Source organism: Notolepis coatsorum (genome assembly GCF_963971535.1).
Source record: "Notolepis coatsorum genome assembly, chromosome: 5".
Taxonomy (NCBI): Eukaryota; Metazoa; Chordata; class Actinopteri; order Aulopiformes; family Paralepididae; genus Notolepis; species Notolepis coatsorum.
The window spans coordinates 139,587,083-139,608,181 of record NC_140169.1 but is presented as its reverse complement, the minus strand read 5'-3'; the positions used below and the strand labels follow the sequence as shown (position 1 = coordinate 139,608,181).

At 44.1% G+C, this 21,099-nt stretch overlaps 1 protein-coding gene and 1 pseudogene across 2 annotated transcripts in view; both read right to left on the bottom strand.

The window, feature by feature from the left end:
- LOC311228614 (ras-related protein Rab-32-like) overlaps window positions 1-5,023 on the bottom strand; it is a gene marked incomplete at its 5' end in the record, with an annotated part of 40,702 nt that extends 35,679 nt beyond the window's left edge. The window contains one exon of the mRNA XM_084314531.1: window positions 4,810-5,023. Coding sequence (XP_084170657.1) covers window positions 4,810-5,023 — 214 coding nt within the window. The remainder of the gene's footprint in view (window positions 1-4,809) is intronic.
- A 6,416-nt stretch (window positions 5,024-11,439) lies between these two features.
- Window positions 11,440-21,099, bottom strand: part of LOC311228383 (metabotropic glutamate receptor 1-like) — a 40,182-nt pseudogene continuing 30,522 nt past the window's right edge. The window contains exons 3-5 of the transcript in view: window positions 18,879-18,892; window positions 14,571-15,507; window positions 11,440-12,367 (exon numbers count right to left, since the gene is read on the bottom strand). The product of the transcript in view is annotated as a metabotropic glutamate receptor 1-like (transcript). The remainder of the gene's footprint in view (window positions 12,368-14,570; window positions 15,508-18,878; window positions 18,893-21,099) is intronic.

Here is a 21,099-nt window from a genome sequence, read left to right as displayed (position 1 = left end):
GTCTGTTTTAATCACGGAGGGGAGGACTGGAACTGTTTTACCTAAATCCTATTGCCCTGCTGTGAGGAGGACATGTGATAACTGTAAGTCTTTACCAACGTGTTCTGTGTCTCGCGTATCCCCCCCCCAGGAGACCCTGCAGGATGACATCATCCAGTGAACCGCACTGTTTCGTCAACTTTCCTGCCTGGAGTTGGACCTACTACTACAACAGTTGAAAATAGTGTCTGCAGTTCAGCTGAGGTCTGCTCTCCACCGGGTGCCACGTGGATTAGGCTCTCGAAACAGAACATGTTGTGGTGAGTTCCAAGTACGACTATTGTCACATGTCCTCCTCACAACAGGACGATAGGATTAGGGTTGAAAAAAGTCAGCAAAGTAGCCCTTTAAGTGCATCGTGTCACAGTAGAAGGGTGGTCACAGTCACAGAGTAAAGGAAATGTCACGTTCCCCTTATTTGGTTATGTAGACACTGTCTGGTTATATAGGCTATGTTCAAACTGCAGGCAAAAGTGTCCCACATTTTTTTGTGCTCATAATATCATAATAATATATGATAATATGTAATATGTGATAAAAGTGACACAGATCTGTTTTTGTGTGAACAGCACCAATCACATGGAGTCTTAATTAGATACAGGTCTGATTTGGTTTAATTATCTGGCCTCCACTGCATTCCACTTATAAATTATAAACCATAAACTGTGACTTCAGTGTCCTCCTCCATGTTTACGTCCATCATCGGTATTGGTCAATTTGCGTACACCGGTCAGTTCAGGAGCGTGACCAGTTCACACTGAAATCTGATATTGGCCACATAAAAAAAATAATAATAATGTGAACTGAGCCAAACCAAATAAAATCTGATCTAAGCAATAAATCAGAATTGAGCACTTAAGCTTGCAGTGTGAACGTAGCCACAGTGTGCACACTCTACACTTGATTGCACCGCATCCACAGGACTCTTGTGACCTATAGAGTAGCTTAATCCAATCTGTCCTACAAAGGCAAAAAAAAACAGTAACTTCAGTTACTTACTGCCGTTTGCCTTTCTAAAGTAGTCACTATTCAAAATGTCACTTTAAAACTAAATGGAAAAGTCACTTTAAAGGAATGAGGAATATAAAAGCCACTTTAAGGAAAGAAAAGATGTGGCTCGCTCTTATCGTATAGTATAATTTGAATATAGTAAATATAGCACAATGACGGAGTTAAAATTGTATATTGTATAGTAGTGTACATAGGAACCAGTGCCTTCTCAGGAATTTAGCATGTCTATTTTTATTATGCACATCTTATGCCTTCTTATTACCTGTTTTTTTATGCCTATTTTATTATTGTATTATTGCACAATCGATGCGGGCATGACCACCCGCATTTCACTGTATGCCCTGGTATGTACAGTATGTGACAAATAAACCTCTTGAATCTTGAATCTTGTAGCCCTCTACATGTGTATAATATACCACTATATCTGCACCCCTCTAAGTGTGTATGAATACCACAACATCTGTATCCCTCTGAATGTGTACATATATACTATTCCACAGCATTGCCCTAGAAAGGCAAACTATAGTGACAGGTGTTGCTGCTTTTTGCCTTTGCAGGGCAGCGATAGGCCAGTGTTTTTCAAAGTGTGGGTCAGGACCCACGTGTGGGTCTTGACTTGGGGAGATTGAAATGGCCATCAGTTAAGCGGTCTTAAAACCAGGATCAATGTCGCCCTATAGGTCTACACAACAATCTGCCAAATCAGATTTGGGTCTAGAAGAATATTTCTTCTGAAAATGTCTGCTGAAAAGAAGTTTGAAAGTTCATAATACAAATCGTTTTTAAAGGATATTAAAAAGTGAAATTATGTAAATGAGACTGATGGTAGTATGGTGTAGTAAGTAAAATTATTTCTTGTTTTAATTTAATTGCTAATTACATTCTGTATTTGTTCTGTTGTATTATTTTCGTGCAAGGACCCCTCAGGAAGACTAGCGGTCATTCATTGGACAGCTAATCCTAGGGATCCTAAATAAAAACAAACAAACAAACAAACAAACAAACAAACAAACAAACAAACAAACTGCAACAGGCCCTAGTATCACATCATGCTTGAGGAACATATGCCATCGTTTTAACTTTTACTTTATGTCGGTTAAAAGACCAAGATCACCTAAACTAGATCTGAGCGGTTCAGAAAACGTATCTAATTGTGATTATTTTGACTGGTACTGGAATTGCGATACGATTCACAGTATTAAGAGGGAATGATCATTGTTGTGTTGTTATTCTCGTTTTTTTTTTATGTATGATAAAACATAAAAATGAGCACGGTGTGAAAGTTCTTTGCGTGGGGATCTGTACCAAACAAAGATGTTTTCTTTAGTCTGCAGAATACAATTTGTAGGCCGGGACACACCTCTGCAGCAACACAATACTTCATTTAGAATGGTATTTTGACACACATTTCGCCTTTTGGATGTTACAATGGGCCATATTGCGAAATGTTATCAAATTGTAATTGCTAAACCTAAACCATTCATTGTGAGAGTCATCCCGCATGCTAACTGCCTTGGCATGAGAAGTGTCTTGGGGTAATAGTGGAAAAAAAAAGAAAATGTAAAAGGCCTAAGGCCTGAAAAAAGTGCAACAATGAAACATCTCTTTCTCATTTCCTCCTACTTCAGACAAGATCTGAGTTTGTGTCAGCATTTTTTTCACAACACACAAGGGCCTGAATGAAACCTATTTTATAACTGCTTGCTGAGTTATATGATTGAGCATTTTTCATCTGAAATGGTGGTATGAGTTCCAGAGAGACCTTATCAGTGTTAATCAGATGTCACTATACATAAGAAACCCGGCTGGCAGCTCTGACAGTCTCAGGAGAAATGGGGAACAGCGGATCTTTCATTTAGGTGTCAGTTTGTGCTCATTGAGGAGCATCCCTGTTTGAGACCATTGAGGATCTGAGAAACCACTGAACTTTCAGAGCGAGACCAAGAATGTACTCAGCTAGTTATTTCTCCTGAATTTAATATGGTGAACGACGTCCGTATTCTCGTTTGGGTATAGGAACAGAACAGGTATCTTTTTCTTGTCAGGAGAGAATAATGTAGGATAAATAGTTACAAGTGAGATCTTCGATTTTGCTTTCTGGGATCAACATCTCTCTCTCTCTCTCTCTCTTATTCACGTTACATTCCGCACTCAGTTGACAGTGACAGAGACCGAAATGATTCACAAATTAGTCATAATGGCCAATATGTTGTTTCTGAAATCCCTATACATAATGTGAAGGTAGAACATTCCCAGGAGGCTTTCTGTTTTAGTGTAGCTATACATTTTGTACATATTTTATTAGTAATGTTGTATTTTACTTTTTGATAAACATTTTAGCAATATACTGTAGGTTGATGATAGTATAGTGTAATACATGTTGTATGTGGCAGTGAGACCCGTACCACAATAGAAATAAGTCTGAAATTGTTTTGTATATCCTTGATCATTTTAGGATGCATGACTTGTTGTAACATGTAATGTATTTTAATAATTGTCAAATAAACTAAACTAAACTAAACAATTAGCCTGCCTCTCCGCCCTGGCTGTCACGGTGGGCGAAGGATGTCATTTGGAGTTGAATTGCCCGACCCAATTGCTCTGCCATCAGTTATAATCTTCAAATAGTGCAGTGAGTTGACAAACATTTATCACCTCGGTGTGAAGAGGCTTTTTCCACCGGACCGCTAAGAGGTCAGTTTGTTGACTCGGCGTGTTGGAGGAATGGGCAGGTTGGTGGTGCCAGTTTGGATGCGTCACGTGATTCCAATCTGAGGAGCGCGAGCGGCCAGTCGGTCATAATAACGTGACCTACATTCCGTTGGTAATTACTAACTAACCGGTATCGGCTCGTAATTACCAACGGAATGTGGGTCACGCGTTATGACCGACTGGCCGCTCGCGCTCAGTTCGGGAGCGGGCGGGACCGGGGATCATAGAACCTTTATTTCGGGAGTGGGGAACATAGGACCCTTTCTTTAAAAAAAAGCAGGGAACATAGAACCCGGGGAACATGGGACCCGGGGGACATAGGACCCGGGGAACATAGGACCCGGGGGAACATTGGACCCGGAAACATTGGACCCGGGGGACATAGGACCCGGGGAACATAGGACCAGGGAACATTGGACCCGAGGAACATAGGACCCGGGGAACATAGGACCAGGGAACATTGGACCCCAGGGAACATAGGACCCGGGGAACATTGGACCCAGGGAACATAGGACCAGGGAACATTGGACCCCAGGGAACATAGGACCCCAGGGAACATAGGACCCCAGGGAACATAGGACCCGGGGAACATTGGACCCAGGGAACATAGGGATGACCCTGACTGGCCGCTCGCGCTCAGATTGGAATCACGCATCCAACTGGCACACACCCAACCTGCGTGCCCTGGGCCTGGAGCCAGGCCAGGCCAGGTCACGTTATGATAAGTAACGGGGAAAATAACAAAACACGAAAAACAGTTTCGTACGACCTCCCCCCCCCCCCCCATATTATATGTATTCATAATAACGTAACGTTACATTTCCAGTTTCCGACGTCGATGAAATCACTGAGTCAGTCACGTGACGTAGATACAGTAATAATGACGCGGTACGTTCACGCGCGCGTGTGGAAAGCTGTCAGATATTATAACCAACTCACTGTATACCGCGAGCTGTTTCAATGAAGAAGACAAAAAAACTCAATTATGAACTTCAGATAGTTAAATAACTTTTTTGTTATATAGTTTAAAAAAAAGTTCTATCTTACCGGCAATGTCCCAGAGTTGTAACCGCACCAGCGTCTTGCTGTCCCAGTTGATCACTTTGAGTGCAAAGTCGACCCCGATGGTCGCCCTGTAGTGCTGCGAGAACAGCTGGTGCACGTAGCGCTTGATGATGCTGGTCTTCCCGACGCCTAGTTCCCCGATGACCAGCACTTTGAACAAGTACTCCTTACATTCCGATACCGAACCTCCGGCCATGGTGGTGTTAAAGGAGGACAAGCGACGAGTGACTTAAAAAAAAAAGGACTTTCTCTCAAACTCAGAAACGTCCTCTTTTCTCTCATATGCGGCTGCTGTGTGAGAACTGGGACGCAAGTGGCCGGTTGTTGCCGGGGAGCAGATACAATAGAAAGTACATTTGTCCCCCTCCTCCCCTCCCTCCCTCCCTCCCTCCATGACTCCCTCCTTCTCGGCAACAACCACCTGATAAGTCATAGGACCCGGAAAAAGAGGAGCTTTCTCTCCCTCCCACCCCTCCTCCAGTCCTCCCCCTGTGTGTGGTTTACACTGCAGTAAGGGTGGTACTGTACTGTGTTTATTGATAGCCACATAACCACATATAACATCCATTCAACCTTAGCCTGAGCACTTTAGACACTACACTTTCAACACCATATTTGTATCTATGTATTACTAAAATATGTGCACTACTACTACATCCCTACCTCATTTTTGCATAAAAACAAAAAGCTGCATTCTGTACTTCATTGTTTGCATTTTGTACTTCATTTGGTACTTTAGTTGGTATAGTGTATATTTTGTAGTGTTTGGCCTTATTCTTTTGACTTTTTACTGTATCACATCCCAGGGGGCTGATTGATTGATTGATTGATTGATTGATTGATTGATTGATTGATTGATTGATTGATTGATTGATTGATTGATTGTATTAACAGAAGAATGGGTACAGCTCAATACACACAATTGTTAAGGGGATGCAGACCAGAGAAAGACTTTCGTCTTGTTTACATCAGGGTCCCCCATTTTCAATTCATCATACTAACTAAGCTCGACGATTCTGTAAAAGATCCAGAGATAGAGATTGAGAACTACTCAATAATCAGGAATGATAGGAACAAACATGGAGGTGGTGTCTGTATGTACATACACAAGGACACCAAATTCATCAACAGAAATGACCTGAATCATAAATCAATTGAAACTGTATGGGTGGAAATCCTATTCGAAAGGGCGAAATCCCTACTGGTTGGCACAGTCTACAGGCCGCCAGATCATAGTGGCTTTTATGATACAATGGATGGGTGTTTAGCTGGAGTTGAGGATGTAGACAAAATTCTTATTGGAGACTGGAACACGGATATGCAACGAAAAGATGCACCCGTCTTCAAGGCCTTCAGTAGGTTTTGTGATCTGCATGGCCTCAGCCAGCTAATCACCCAACCCACACGTGTATGTGAATCAACTCAGACTACCATTGACCTCATTCTGACCTCCGACAAGTCCAAGATCTCAAATAAAGGGGTTATAGCATGTGGGTTAAGTGATCATTATATGATATTCTGTACCCGAAAAAAACTAAAACAAAAGGCTGGCTGCCACAAAACAGTCACATCTAGAGACCTCAAAACCTACTCTAGCGAGGCCTTCAACCTTGAACTGGAGAGTCTGGACTGGTCAGATGAACTCAATGGTACACTGGTTGACGAAACATGGCTTGGTTTCAAAACCAAATTCTCAGCAATACTAAACGACATGGCCCCCCTAAGAACCACCAGGGTAAAAAATCGCGCTGAGCCGTGGATGCACTCCGAAATACTGGCCGCTATGAAAACCAGAGACAAAAAATGCTCTGAGTTTCGTAAAAGTCAGTCAAAGCTTACTAAAAGCACGAGCAGTGAACTCCAAGCCCACGTGACTGAACTCAAACTAGAAAGAAACAGACTAAGAAACGACGTAAACTCCATGATCAAAACTGCAAAAAAGAATTTCATCAATGACAAAACTGAGGAAAACAAAAACAAACCACGTGAACTTTGGAAATTACTCAATAATCAACTAGGATGCAGTAAAAAACTTAAAACCAGATTCTCAAACATAAACATAAAAACTGACAACACGCTCATCACAGACAAGCTGGATGTAGCCAATTACTTAAACATTTTCTTCACAAACATAGCCACAACACTGGTAAACAAACTACCCTCCCACTCAGGGCTTTATGGGGTAGAACACATAGTAGCTTTCTACAAAAACCTAGGGGTCCGCAAGGACGACTTCAAGCTGGAAACGGTAACAACAGATGAGGTACTCAATAAACTGAGCGCCCTCCAACCTAACAAGGCCACTGGCCATGACAACATCCCCTCCAAATTCCTCAGAGACTCAGCAGCCGCCATCACACCAATCATCACACACATAATAAACCTCTCCATAAAACAGGGACACGTCCCCAAGGACTTCAAAATTGCGAGGGTGACCCCTCTGCACAAAAAGGGCAGCAAATTAGACCCAGGCAACTACCGCCCTGTTTCTATTCTCACCTCCATCTCGAAAGTCATGGAAAAAATAGTCTACGAACAGGTCGAAAAGTACCTAGCGGAAAAAAATCTAATCTACGAATTCCAATCTGGCTTCAGAACATCCCACTCCACTGACACATGCCTTCTCTATTTGAATGACCACATCAAACAAGAGGTGGACGCAGGCAAATACTGCGGCATGGTCATGCTGGACCTACAAAAGGCCTTTGACACGGTCAATCACTCCATTCTGATTGACAAGCTAAAAGCAATTGGTTTTGATAGTCTATCAGTGAGCTGGATGCAATCCTACCTTGAGGGGAGGGAACAGATGGTGGAGGTAAACGGTACCCTATCCCCCCCCCTCACAGTGAGCTGTGGTGTTCCACAAGGAAGCATACTAGGACCGCTACTGTTCCTAATTTATGCAAATGACATGTCGTCAGCTTGTGACTGCAACTTGTTCCTGTTTGCGGACGACTCAGCCCTGCTGGTCTCTGACAAGAACAAGTTACAGGTTGAAAAAACCCTCAGCTCGGAACTAGGCAGAATCTGCATATGGCTCGCTGATAACAAACTATCATTACACATGGGCAAAACAGAGTCCATTCTCTTCGGTTCAAATAACAAACTCAGCAAGACCGACGGCTTCTCAGTTACAGTGGGTGACAATATTGTCACAAGGAAAGATGAAATTACCTACCTGGGGTCCATCCTAGAGGCTAATCTCTCCTGTGACAAAATGGCATCCAATGTAATAAAAAAAGTCAACCAACGAACTCGATTCTTGTACCGGATCTCCTCTCTGGTAAACAAGAACACCCTGAAGACTCTGGCAGGAGCACTCATTCAGGGGTACTACGACTATGCTTGCACCTCATGGTACCAAAGCACCTCAAAGGCGCTAAAAACAAAATTACAAACATCTCAAAACAAACTGGTCAGACTACTGCTTGACCTTACTCCTAGAACCCACCTCACCCCTGCCCACTTCGACAACCTAGGATGGCTTAGAGTAGACGACAGAGTACAACAACTTGCAATGGGCCTGGTCTACAAGATACACTACACGACCAAGGTACCCATGTACATGTCAAAATACTTCCCAAAGGTCAGTGAATACCACGATCACAACACCAGAGGGAGCTCCACAAATCATGTCAAACCCAGATTCGGCTCAAATAAGGGACTAAACACGTTTCGCAATTATGCCACATCAATGTGGAACGCCCTACCCAAAGCTGTAAAGGAATGTGGATCACTACCCACTTTCAAAACCTCTCTCAAGGGACACCTACGGGAGACTGCAATTCAACACTGGCCCCTGTAAATATCCTAACCCAATCATTCCAACCCCCTCCAATGTACAGTCATTTACCTAGTATGGTTTTGTCAATAGTTCAATGTACAATTGTGTTTGTTTGTACAGTGTCTCCTCCCCCCCCCCCTCAATGTACAGTGTTACTTGTTTATACAGTATGCCCCCCGCCCCCCCCCCCCCCCCCAACCACCTCCAATGTAAATTACCCAGTATGGTTGTCAATATCCCAATGTACCCAACCCCCCCCACCCAACCTCCAATGTACAGTTTCTACGTCAAATGTATATACTCCCTTTTCTTGACTCCTTCTGTATCACAAACAGTACTGTATTTGCAAATCTGGTATGTCATAAATGTATAGATGTAGCAGTACTGACTATCTGTATGTCATGTATGTCATATATGTCTATATGAATTGAAAATGGGGGACCCTGATGGAAACAAGACAAACGTCTTTCTCAGGTCTGCATCCCCTTAACAATTGTATGTATTGAGCCGTACTGTATTGTACCCATTCTGCAATCTGTTAAATAAAGTTTTCATTCATTCATTCATTCATTCATTTTCATTCATTCATTCATTCACATATATGACATATGACATACAAATAGACAACACTGCTACATCTATACATTTATGACATACCAGATTTACAAATACAGTACTGTTTGTGATGACATACAGTACTGTTTGTGATCGGCTCATACAGAACCAGGCATTTCACTGTAATGTACATGTACTGTACCTTAAATGTGACAACCAAAACTTGAGCAACCCTTGACATATGGATATCTCATTGAGATAATCCAGTTCACCCCCCCCCCATGATAGTCTTGTACCTTGTGTAAATAACCTAGTGATTATTCGAATGTGGCAGAAAATCAAGTCTTCTTAATATAAATTTATTTTATTTTACAGCATTGTTCATCTTGCCCAAAACATGAAGGCCTGTCTCTTTCTAGCGTTGACAGTGTTAACAGGTGACACCCCCAAAATACTTTACATTGGTTAAACTCTTTTAAACAACTTACACTATCATAGACTGAAAACATTTGGAAATACAGTACAATTACACTATATTACTATACATATTGCATGTATATTCTTGTAGTTGGAGAGTTGCATTCTTATAGATAAAGAATTGATAAACTTAAAATCAAGTAAACTACTAAGTTTATAATACAAGATTTAAGCAAAATGTAAGCGTGTAATCTTATCACAAGAAGCAACTAACCATTGTTTACTTTTACAACTGAATGTTCAAAGAGGACACAGTCAACTTATAAAGTTACCTTAAAAGTTACCCAAAAGCAATGCCGACACACTTCTCCTTCACAAGCGTCATCTGTAAGACAGTTTCAAAATGTAGAAATGTATTTTTTTCTCTCTCTCTCTGCACATTCTAAATATATAAACATTTACTGATATTACAAACATACCACCCGTGTGAAAAAACGAGAGATGGTTCAACAGTATTACAAACTTTTGAGAACTTATACAAGTATATCCCATTTACAATGGCACAGCGACCTCAGAAAACATACTATCAACACGGTATGGAAAGCAGAAGTGGCTCTTCGTAGCCACACTCCATGTTAAGAAAACACGCCTCAGGTTATCGTGTGTGTGTGTAAAACTGAGTAAACAATATAACCGTCACCTACAATCAAGCAAACCTCCTCTATCAGCTACATAGTAAAAAGAGAACGCAGGGAAAGTCGATAGCTATTTCGATTGGCAAAGTAAATCCATATCACAAAATATACAGCGTGAGTCTTCAGTGGAATTCCAATTGATTAATATTCCGTATGCTTATACGTTTGAAAATGCAATACTTGAATACACTGGAATACTTCAATATAATGTTTTATCCAACATTTCACATCACTTTATTTCTCTGGAGACATTTAAAATGTAATGAGGTCAGTAGTGAGGAAGCTGAGGTGAATTATGCTTCTTAATAAGTCTTCATGAAAAGGCAAACAAAATAAAAATAAAAGAAGATCAGTCTTTTGATCCAGCTTTGGCTACTACACACACGAACTGAACTGTACCAGTACAGAATAGGACATGGGCAGAACTAGTTAGATCTGGCAGGTATTAACGCATTCAAGCCATGGCAAGGTCCTTGGCCCAGCTTAGCTTGGTCTCTGGCACGGATCAAGTGCACACAGCATCTGGGCTTCCCTTCAATCTTTTTTCATACACAGTAGGCTATTTAAAAGTAGAACAATATGAAAACAATACTATAGCAACATCCTCCATTGTGATTCTGAGCTTTGTTTAATCCATTTGGCACAAGGACTGGCTAGTTTTGGCACTGTTTCCGGTTTTGGAGTTTACAGAAAGTGTGCGTGGACTTACAGCCCTTGAAAAACGTTAGCACTCCTGAACGTGTATTTTTTATTTTTAGTTTATTTTCATTTTTTTTTCATACTTTGTATAACCCTTCTTTGACAAGAGTAGAATCTGTAAAATCCAAGCAAGCAACTGGCGTAATGAAAAAGGGAAATAAGTAATTAAATAAAATATTTAGAAAATGTAAAATGGTCAATCAATACTGTAAGCGTATGTGAGTGCCTGTGTTTGTGTGCGTGTCTGATGCCAGTGTGTGTGTGTGTGTGTGTGTGTGTGTGTGTGTGTGTGTGTGTGTGTGTGTGTGTGTGTGTGTGTGTGTGTGTGTGTGTGTGTGTGTGTGTGTGTGTGTGTGTGTGTGTGTGTGTGTGTGTGTGTGTGTGTGTGTGTGTGTGTGTGTGTGTGTGTGTGTGTGTGTGTGCAGAGTGTAATTGATTGTGCCAGTGCCCAGCGTGCTCTCACAGTGTTGAGGAGCTCTGTCTGTAGTCCCGGAGCATGGCTGAGGTGTAGGCTGAGCTCGGGGGGCTACCGAGCATCGACTCGGCAACAGGAGAGCCAGGCACAGAATCCCCCGAACACACAGAGTCCCTGAAGGGGGAGGGAGGAGACACTGACAGGGCGAAGGAATCCTCCAGAGTTAGCTTGCTCTGAGTCATATCCTCCCCGTTATCATCCTCCTCCTCCTCCTCCTCCTCCTCCTCCTCCTCCTCCTCCTCCTCCTCCTCCTCTCCCTCCTCCTTGGCATCATACATGTAGCTGTGTAAAAGGTCCATGTCCTCAGCCTCCAGCCCCTCCGGTGGGGACATCAGCCCCTGCCCCCCAAAGGCCCCTGTTTGCAGAGCCAGAGCAAGCTGGGAGGGGGCTAAGCTCAAAGGCTTGTTGGTGTGAATAGCCTCTGTGGTGGTGGCCTCTATGGTGGTGGTGGTGGTGATGAGGGTGGCGGCGGTATCGGTCAGTGCAGGGACATTGGAGCTGTGCGTGTCCACCAAGGTCCCCTGAAAGTGCTCAGAGGTGCAGCCCGTCAAGTGGGTGGTGGGGTAAGAGGCCGGCACGTCCGACGCCGGCGCGCGTGGCGGTCCAGAGCCGGGAGACGTCCGGAGAGGGCGTCGAGCGTCCCCCTCGTCGCCGCCGTCCTCCTCCGCTAGGTTGTACAGAGGCTTGACGCTGGTCGTTTGCTGGGGGAGGTGTCGGTCTGTGCCACGGTCGTGGGCGGAAGGCTTGCAGCTGTGGGGGTCGGGGGCGTTAGTTAGGGGCCTGATGACCGCCATCTGATTCGAGCCTGCTTCCTGTTTCCTCACATGCACAGACAGTCTGTGCCACGCGTTCTCCCCCTTCGGAGGGTGTCTTGCACCTGATTCAGACCATGACACAGACTTGCCATTAGAACTACGAAACGAGATAAAGACCCAAGTTACTATAGCGGGGGGAAAACGAGAGTGCTCACAGACAATGAACATCAACAACATCGGGACAGGAGGAGCACGGTAAAAACATTTCAACATTTCGGAGGCATGTTAAAACATGTTGTTAACCGAATTAATTTGTACATAACAATGTTGATGGTCCATTCATTAGCTGTGAAGGGGTGTCATATTTACCAACCATGGCACTTCACATACATTATTGCTTCATAATGTGCTACAGGCACAGCATTATGATCTCTAGATGGCCAAGCTCAGGGTACTTAAGGGCCATCTAGCTCACGTACGCCTATTACTCTAAGTGATTAATAACAGGCTGGAATGGGCCAACATGCACTAGCAGAATAGTCCTGGTGGTTTCTGAACTGTTCGGAAAACACGCGTAGTTTAGTGCTGTGCTGTGCAGGGCAGGCTAGGATTGGCTCTTATGTGACGACTACTGGGAGTTGAGTTGAGGCGTGTGGGGTGGGGTGGGGGGTGGGGGGGGGGGTGTTGGGGGTGTTGGGGGGGCAGAAAGGCATTCATGCTTAGAACAGAGTTAAAATGTAAGGGTGAATCAGGATAAGCCAAAGGCAACAGGGTTACAAATCTCCTGCTCTGGGGGACTGCATTGTCAAAAGGCATAATACCTGTATATTCCTCTCCGGGATTTGGATAGGAGGTCTGTTGTTCTCCCTCAGCACCTACAACGAGCAACATTATGTGTTTGCACCAAGTGTGCTGAGACCCTCCAGTTGACAGTGCAGCTCTCTGGGGCAGGAGGAGTTGCATAACCCCTGTGCCTAAGCATTGGGGGGCCAGCCTATGGCAGTAACTCTGCCCAGTCTCAGGAGGTTAGGAAGACAGGGAGCAGCAAGGTGAGAGACAAACACGACGTAAACAGACCAGGACCACTCTCACACTTTCCCCCCCATTGCTTACTTGTCACAGTTTGTCTTTGCTGTGGATCTTAAGAGAGCTTAACACACGTTTTTATATTATAACTTTAGGTCAGCAAAATCTGTATACTTTTAATCACCATTGACATTATTAGCGTGGCCCGTTCCTTTAACCCTTTCACTGCCACACTACCAAAGGGTTAACCCTTTCACTGCGACAATGCAGAAGGTTGACCCTTACCACTGCCACACTGACAAAGTGTTAACCCTTTCACTACCACACTACAGACGGTTATGGTAAGGTAAGATAAGATATTCCTTTATTGATCCCCTTGTAGCCGTCTGTAGTGTGGTAGTGAAAGGGTTAACCTTCTGTAGTGTGGTAGTGAAAGGTTAACCTTCTGTAGTGTGGTAGTGAAAGGTTAACCTTCTGTAGTGTGGTAGTGAAAGGCTAACCTTCTGTAGTGTGGTAGTGAAAGGGTAACCTTCTGTAGTGTGGTAGTGAAAGGGTTAAAACCGCTCAGTGCTGACCTTGCGGGGCGGAACTTAATTCCGATGATAACAGATACTCCTCAGAGTGTCACATCTGTCACTCACTATCTCTTATTGATATTATCTCTAAACCATTTGACAATAAATGTTGCTATCAAACACTTCCAGGCTCTGGGCCAAAAAAAAAACATACCACCAGTATTAAAATTTGTTACACGGTGCACGAACACTCAATCATCCCTCGTTCATTTACGAGTAAAAAGGGACTACAATATCAATTCTTTTCAGAAGAATTCCGTCGCTAGGGAAACAGCTTGGGCCCACGTGTGTTTCCAGTTCAGCTGTTGTATTAGCAAACGCTGCAACAGGAAATAAACATGGGCCCTTTTTAGAAAATTTATGAAAAGGTCTATTGTTTTCGTCCCGTCACTTTAACCCTTTCACTGCCACACGACAGCCGGTTAACACTTTCACTGTGACAATACTAGAAGGTTAGCCCTTTATTATCACACAACCGACGGCGATGCTCCATCGTTAGCATCATCCGCGGAGCTAACGATGCTAACGATGGAGCATCGCCGTCGGTCGTGTGATAGTAAAGGGCTAACCTTCTGTCGTGTGGCAGTGAAAGGGTTAAGACAAAAAAAAAACAGGAGAAAATCACAGAACAGGCCACACTGGACCACTTGAGTGTTCAGGCCTCCTGCTGTCATTCGCCCCCCGGCTGGCGGTGACCCTAAAGGGAGCAGCACTTATTAATAACGTCGCACGCTAACATCGCCCCGGAGGCTCACTTACTTCGTAGAGGCAGATACCGGCTTCTTCCGACGGAACATGTTGAGCAGGCCGCCGCCCCCGATGGGCGCCACGGCCTTACCGTCGCCCACGTGCATCCGCACCACGTCGGAGGTGGTGAAGGCGCTCCGCACGTTCCTCTCCGGCTTGGCGATGATGATGTACATCTTGGGCGTGAACATGCAGCCCAGCGCCACCGTCACGCTCAGGCTCACCGAGAAGGACGTGGTGATGATCTTGTAGTTGCTGCCGAAGTAGATGGGCACGAACGCCAGCCAGATGATGCAGGTGGTGTACATGGTGAAGGCGATGTACTTGGCCTCGTTGAAGTTGGCCGGCACGTTGCGCGTCTTGAAGGCGTAGTAGGTGCAGCTCATGATCAGCAGGCCGTTGTAGCCCAGCGGCGCCACCATGCCCACGTTGCTGGTGTTGCAGATGAGGTAGACCTCGCTGATGCTGGGGTAGGACTTGACGGGCATGGGGGGCTCCAGGATGATGAGGGTGATCTCCAGCGTCAGCTGCATGCTGATCAGCATGAAGGCGATGACCACCTGCGCCCAGGCGCTCATGAAGCGCGGCTTCTTGGTGCAGATCTTCTTCTTGCTGCCCGCCAGGATGCGCGCGATGCGGTTGGTCTTGGTCACCAGGGCGGAGTAGCACATGGCGGACGACAGGCCCACCAGGAGGCGCTGCAGGTAGCAGGAGGCCACGGTGGGGCGGGCGATGAGGGTGAACGGGCAGATGTAGCCCATGAAGATCCCCGCCAGGATGATGTAGCAGAGCTCCCGGCTGGACGACTTGACCACGGGCGTGTCGCAGTACTGGATGAAGATGAAGGTGACGAAGGAGGTGATCATGATGCCCACGACGGAGAAGACCACGGCCACGATGGACTCCACGTCGGACCAGTTCAGGTGCCTCAGCGGCAGGGGGTGGCAGACTGGGAGAGAGGGACGGAGGTCAATGGTAAATGGAAAATGGTGCATTTATGTAGTGCTTTTATCCAAAGCGCTTTACAATTTGTTCCTCACATTCTCTCACACATTCACACACCGACGGCGGAGGCGACTATGCAAGCTGCAAGAAGAGTGCAGCGAGAAGAACCGGCAGACAGAAGGACATTAGTTAAAGACATTAGTTAAAGTAACGATCTGTAGATTTGGAAACACACTGGGGAATTCGAGAAGTCTTGAGAAGAGATCATAGCATTTCAAAGATGGCCAAACAAATTTCTCAGAAAGTACACACACGCACACACACACACACACACACACTGCAGCATGAAGATGACAGACAAATCTGACACAACTGGAGCTTTGGAATGTGTGGATGCGTGTATGTGTGTGTGTGTGTGTGTGTGTGTGTGTGTGTGTGTGTGTGTGTGTGTGTGTGTGTGTGTGTGTGTGTGTGTGTGTGTGTGTGTGTGTGTGTGTGTGTGTGTGTGTGTGTGTGTGTGTGTGTGTGTGTGTGTGTGTGTGTGTGTGTGTGTGTGTGTGTGTGTGTGTGTGTGTGTGTGTGTGTGTGTGTGTGTGTGTGTGTGTGTGTGTGTGTGTGTGTGTGTGTGTGTGTGTGTGGTTGTGTGTGTGTGTGTGTGTGTGTGTGTGTGCGTGTGTGTACTTTCTGAGAAATTTGTTTGGCCATCTTTGAAATGCTATGATCTCTTCCATCATGCCGTTATGGTATCCGATGTCTCATCCGACGCACTGGGAGACGCTGGGGCTTAAGTCCCACGACAGCTTAATAAAAATCCACAACTTATGTGCCGCTGCTAACAGCATTACAGTTCACTGCTCTCACATGCCAGGCCTTAGGCACTAGATGCATCAGCTCTTTTAAGCCAAATCATCAAAAACATCTGAAATTGCTAGATAACTTAAGCTAATTCATAATAATAATAATAATAATAATAATAATAATAATAATAATAATAATAATAATAATAATAATAATAATAATAATAATAATAATAATAATAATAATAATAATAATAATAATAATAATAATAATAATAATAATAATAATAATAATAATAATAATAATAATAATAATAATAATACATTCAATTTATAGTGCACTCTACATTTGGAAACCAAATCTCAGAGAGCTACAGGGTAAAACATAGACTCTAGAAACATAGGCAATTAAAAAAAAACATAGGCAATTAAAAAAACAAGGCATAAAAACATAGGAGAAAGGGATAAAACACACAAGGCATGTATAAAGAGAAGGCTTTTGTGAAGAGGTATGTTTTTTGTCCTCTTTTAAAGGAAGCAGTGCCAGTTAGGATACCTTGTGTATACTGCACCTGTGTATACTGTTTACTTTACTTTACTCATAGTATATATTCTGATTCTAATTCTTTATTGCCCATATTTATTGTAACGTAAAATATAACTGATAGCGCATGCAGACCTTTTGATTACACTGTTACTTTCTGTTAATTAGATCGTTTTGAATTTTTATATTCAGATCAAATTTTATTGACTATATTTATGTCTCCTACTATTACCCTGCCCCAAGTAATTTACTGACCTCCACGGCCAAATTAGTTTGAAATTAAATATATATATTAATTGTCTATATATAGTACCACAAATAACCAAATATTAAGCTTGTTTAAACCCGTATGAGTTGTGCAGTGGCATAGTTATCAGAAATCTTCTCTGTGGGAGGAAACGATACCTTTATGGCTGCATTCACTGTTGTCTCCACGGACTCCAGTGACTAAATATGGCGGCATATGCGCCGTGAAGTGACATAAAAGCGTTTATGCTTTTTCAACTCATTTCGGTTCGTATTTCTAAAGTGGACTGAAAACGACAGGGGGGATAATTAATCAAACGTTATTTATGTTGTAGGGACAATGAAACAATTCTAAGTAGCACTGGTTACTTCCTCGTCCAACTCTCGTGCGCAGGAGTGTGTTCTAACACTCTATAGTCTTCAATGTCTAGCAGCTATCGTGACGTCATCCTTAGAATAATCTAATCTGACGCGTTTCTACAGAACACCTGAAAACCTACAGTTTGGGAAATTAGCTTAAACGCCTTCTCCAGAGAGAGACAAGAAGATAGATACCAGTTTCCTCTCTGTGCGTTCAGTAGAAAGCTATCTGGCTGCACGTTAGCCTAGCTTAGCACAATGAATGGAAGCGGACATGCCCGGTTAGCCTAGGCATTGTCCAACTAACACCTCTCCCGAAGGCTAACCGGCCATGTCCGCTTCCATTCATTGTGCTAAGCTAGGCTAACGTGCAGCCAAATAACGTTCTACTGAACACACAGAGAGAAAACTGGTATCTATCTTCTTGTCTCTCTCTGGAGAGAAGGTGAGCTACTTTCCCCAAAATGTTTCGTGTTCCTTTAAACAGGAGAAATATCATGGCAATGTGATTCTTCTCCAAAACCGCGTTAGGAGGCACAGCTCCGCTGCTCAGAATAGTTATCTGTATTCCTTCGACCAGCCGCCTTTGGTTTATTGAGGCGTCGGTCTCACGGGGAGCAAATGGACAAGGCGGGGGGCAGAGATGAAATGCACTTATCTCTGTCCTCACTCGCACAAAGCCTCCAATCCCGTATTCCTGTAAATCTACACCAGTCATGCCGAGGCTTTAAGTAGACCTTTGAATAATTCAGAGAGCAAGGCTCACTCCTCTTCCCCGGCATATGCCATCTCTAACGCGAGCGCCGATCTCCACAGGATCAACACATTACCGTCAAAGGAACGAGCGTCACTTTTAAAAAGACATAAAAGAATTAAACAAATGATTTAATGAATGCACGAATGTAGAAATACCCCCCCCCCCCCCCCCCCCCACGTGAATCTAAAAGTGACACCGTCTCTGGAAGTCCCAGAGGTACAGACTGACTTCCCCAGATAAAGATCTATCTCCAAGCTCCTCGCTGTGGTAATGGGATTTCCACCTAGGAGCGAGAGCTTCTCTCAGCTCAGCAATCGCTGTCAGAACAACCACTGGGTCACCGGGGAAACCAACAGCGAGGGAGAGGAGCCAGAAGAGGCCAGGAGAAGGCGGCGGGGAGGGAGGGGGAGGGGAGGGAGTTACGTTTAAGTGGAGCAGAAGTGTTGGCGGGGCTTTGCTGGAAGAGGTGGACTCAGGTGAGGCGAGATTAAACGAGGCGAACGTCTCGGGAAGGCGAGTGACTGTGACAGGGGTGATGTCGTGTCCCCGGTGATGGAGTGACGGAGGACAAGAGGGGGGGGGGGAGGGGGTAGAGAGAGAGAGAGAGAAGGAGAGACCATAAAAAGATCAGTCGAGATCGAAGGGAATATAGGCAAGGTGCTTCCGGTCACCTTTCGGAGGAGAGCTGTTGGGAGATTAGGTGACAATGAGAAGGGGGCTGGTACACCACGGCTGTTTTGACCCTGTTATAAATGGTAAATGGTAAATGGCTACATTTATATAGCAGCTTTACCCAAAGAACTTTACAATTGTTTCTCTCATCCCGTTCACTCACACATTCAACACAGACGGCTGAGGCGACCATGCAAGGTGCCAACCCTGCTCATGGGAGCGATTAGGGGTTAAGTGTCTTGCTCAAGGACACTTCGACGCGCTGCCCGGGAGGAGCGGGAATCGACCTCCAGATTACCAGACGACTGCTCTACCTCCTGAGCCACTGTCGCCCCGTTATAATTGAATTCGTTGAATATTCCACTTTTCAGTCTGACAGACCAACGAGCCGAACATGCTAGTTTTCCGTGCCAAAAGTAACCTATTATCTCAAATCCAAGGGAAGCCATCTTAGATAATTACAGTGATACTCAAGGAATCCCCTCTATCGACTAAAGTTCTGCGGGGAGCAGGTGCTGTAAGGTGTCAAGGAGTCTGAATAGGTGTCTGGGGAGGAGGAGGAGGAGGAGGAGGAGGCTCGAGACAGGTAGACAGATTGAGGTTGTTCTCTGGGTTAATGGTGTCTCGTGAGAAGCGAGGACGGTCTTGTTAAAGGGAGCCGAGGTCTCAGATGGGGTGCAGGGGAAATCAACGGTCGGAGAGAGCAGAGAGCACACGCGGGCCAGTGAGCGTGAAGGATGATAGAGACGTGGGGGTAGAATGGAGCAAACCTATAGAGCTATTGTTGGGGAAATCAACAGCTGAATAGACCACCGAGACAACATCCCCAGTGATACTCGAATGGACCACCGGAGCGCTGGATGCAAACACCTCATGTGTGGCAAAAGCTGATGGGGAAATAATGGGATTTTCAAACTATCACCCCTCCATGATCTACTATTAAACGTTGGCATAATAGTATTACTGTTTCTGATATCGTAAGCCGTATTCCCTGTTGGCAGCAGTACGTTATTGATTAAAGGCAATCAACTTCTGCCCGTCTTTCAATTAGAATTTTTTAATCGACGTCCTGAATCACACCAACTTCATATCATATATCTGAAGAGAATAAATGAAAATGCTGGGTCTGGTGGAGGTGAGGGATGTAAGAGGTATGGGTCGGTGGAGGTGAGGGATGATAGAGGTATGGGTCGGTGGAGGTGAGGGATGATAGAGGTATGGGTCGTGGAGGGTGAGGATGATAGAGGTATGGGTCGTGGAGGTGAGGATGATAGAGGTATGGGTCGGTGGAGGTGAGGGATGATAGAGTATGGGTCGGTGGAGGTGAGGGATGATAGAGGTATGGGTCGGTGGAGGTGAGATGATAGAGGTATGGGAGTAGAGTGGAAGACAGTGGAGGACGTGTTGTTCATGGGTTGGGAATCACAAATGCACTCAGGAGTTAACAGGCTACTGGAGTGGGAAAATGAAATGCATCTCAAACCGTCAGCCCCAACAGGATCTGTGTCTGTCCTAGCTTCTCTAAATAGAGTAGCTATTAAGTAAAAGATGTTTCATCTACGACTTCAGTTTCTGACTTTTGAAGCCTATTAAAATATATATATATTTATGCTCAATTTCGTATTAGCGACGTTAGCGACGTAGTTAGTAAACTTATCTGGAGTAAAGATATGTTTACTTTAATCTATTCCATCAGACTTTGAAGCTGTTTTGAAAATGCTAATTATGCCACTGTTGTGTGAACAGGGATAGAGTATAGCCTTATTTTGTTGTGCTGTTTCTTGCCACGTGAGTTTGATTGTGTCCTGTGACAAGACACTTAGCTACTTGTATTTTGATTTGTTTTTCTCAATTGAGTGGGGTTAGTGTTTTAGTGTTACCCCTTGCCTTGCTTGTTGTCTTATTGTATATTCCTGTGTTGTTCTCCTTCCCTTCTGCATTTTGTGTGTTTTATGGGTTCCATTCCCCTTTTATTTAAGTAAATACTATAATACTTTAGAAACGTTTGGAGTTATTTTCTCCCGGCCGGGACGTGTGCTGGATGCACAAGGTTGGGGTTCACGACAACTCTCTCAGGATACATCTAACATGTAATAATAATAATAATAATAATAATAATAATAATAATAATAAATAATAATAATAATAATATTAATAATAATAATAATATAATAATATAATAATAAAATAATATAATAAATATATAAACTAATAATAATA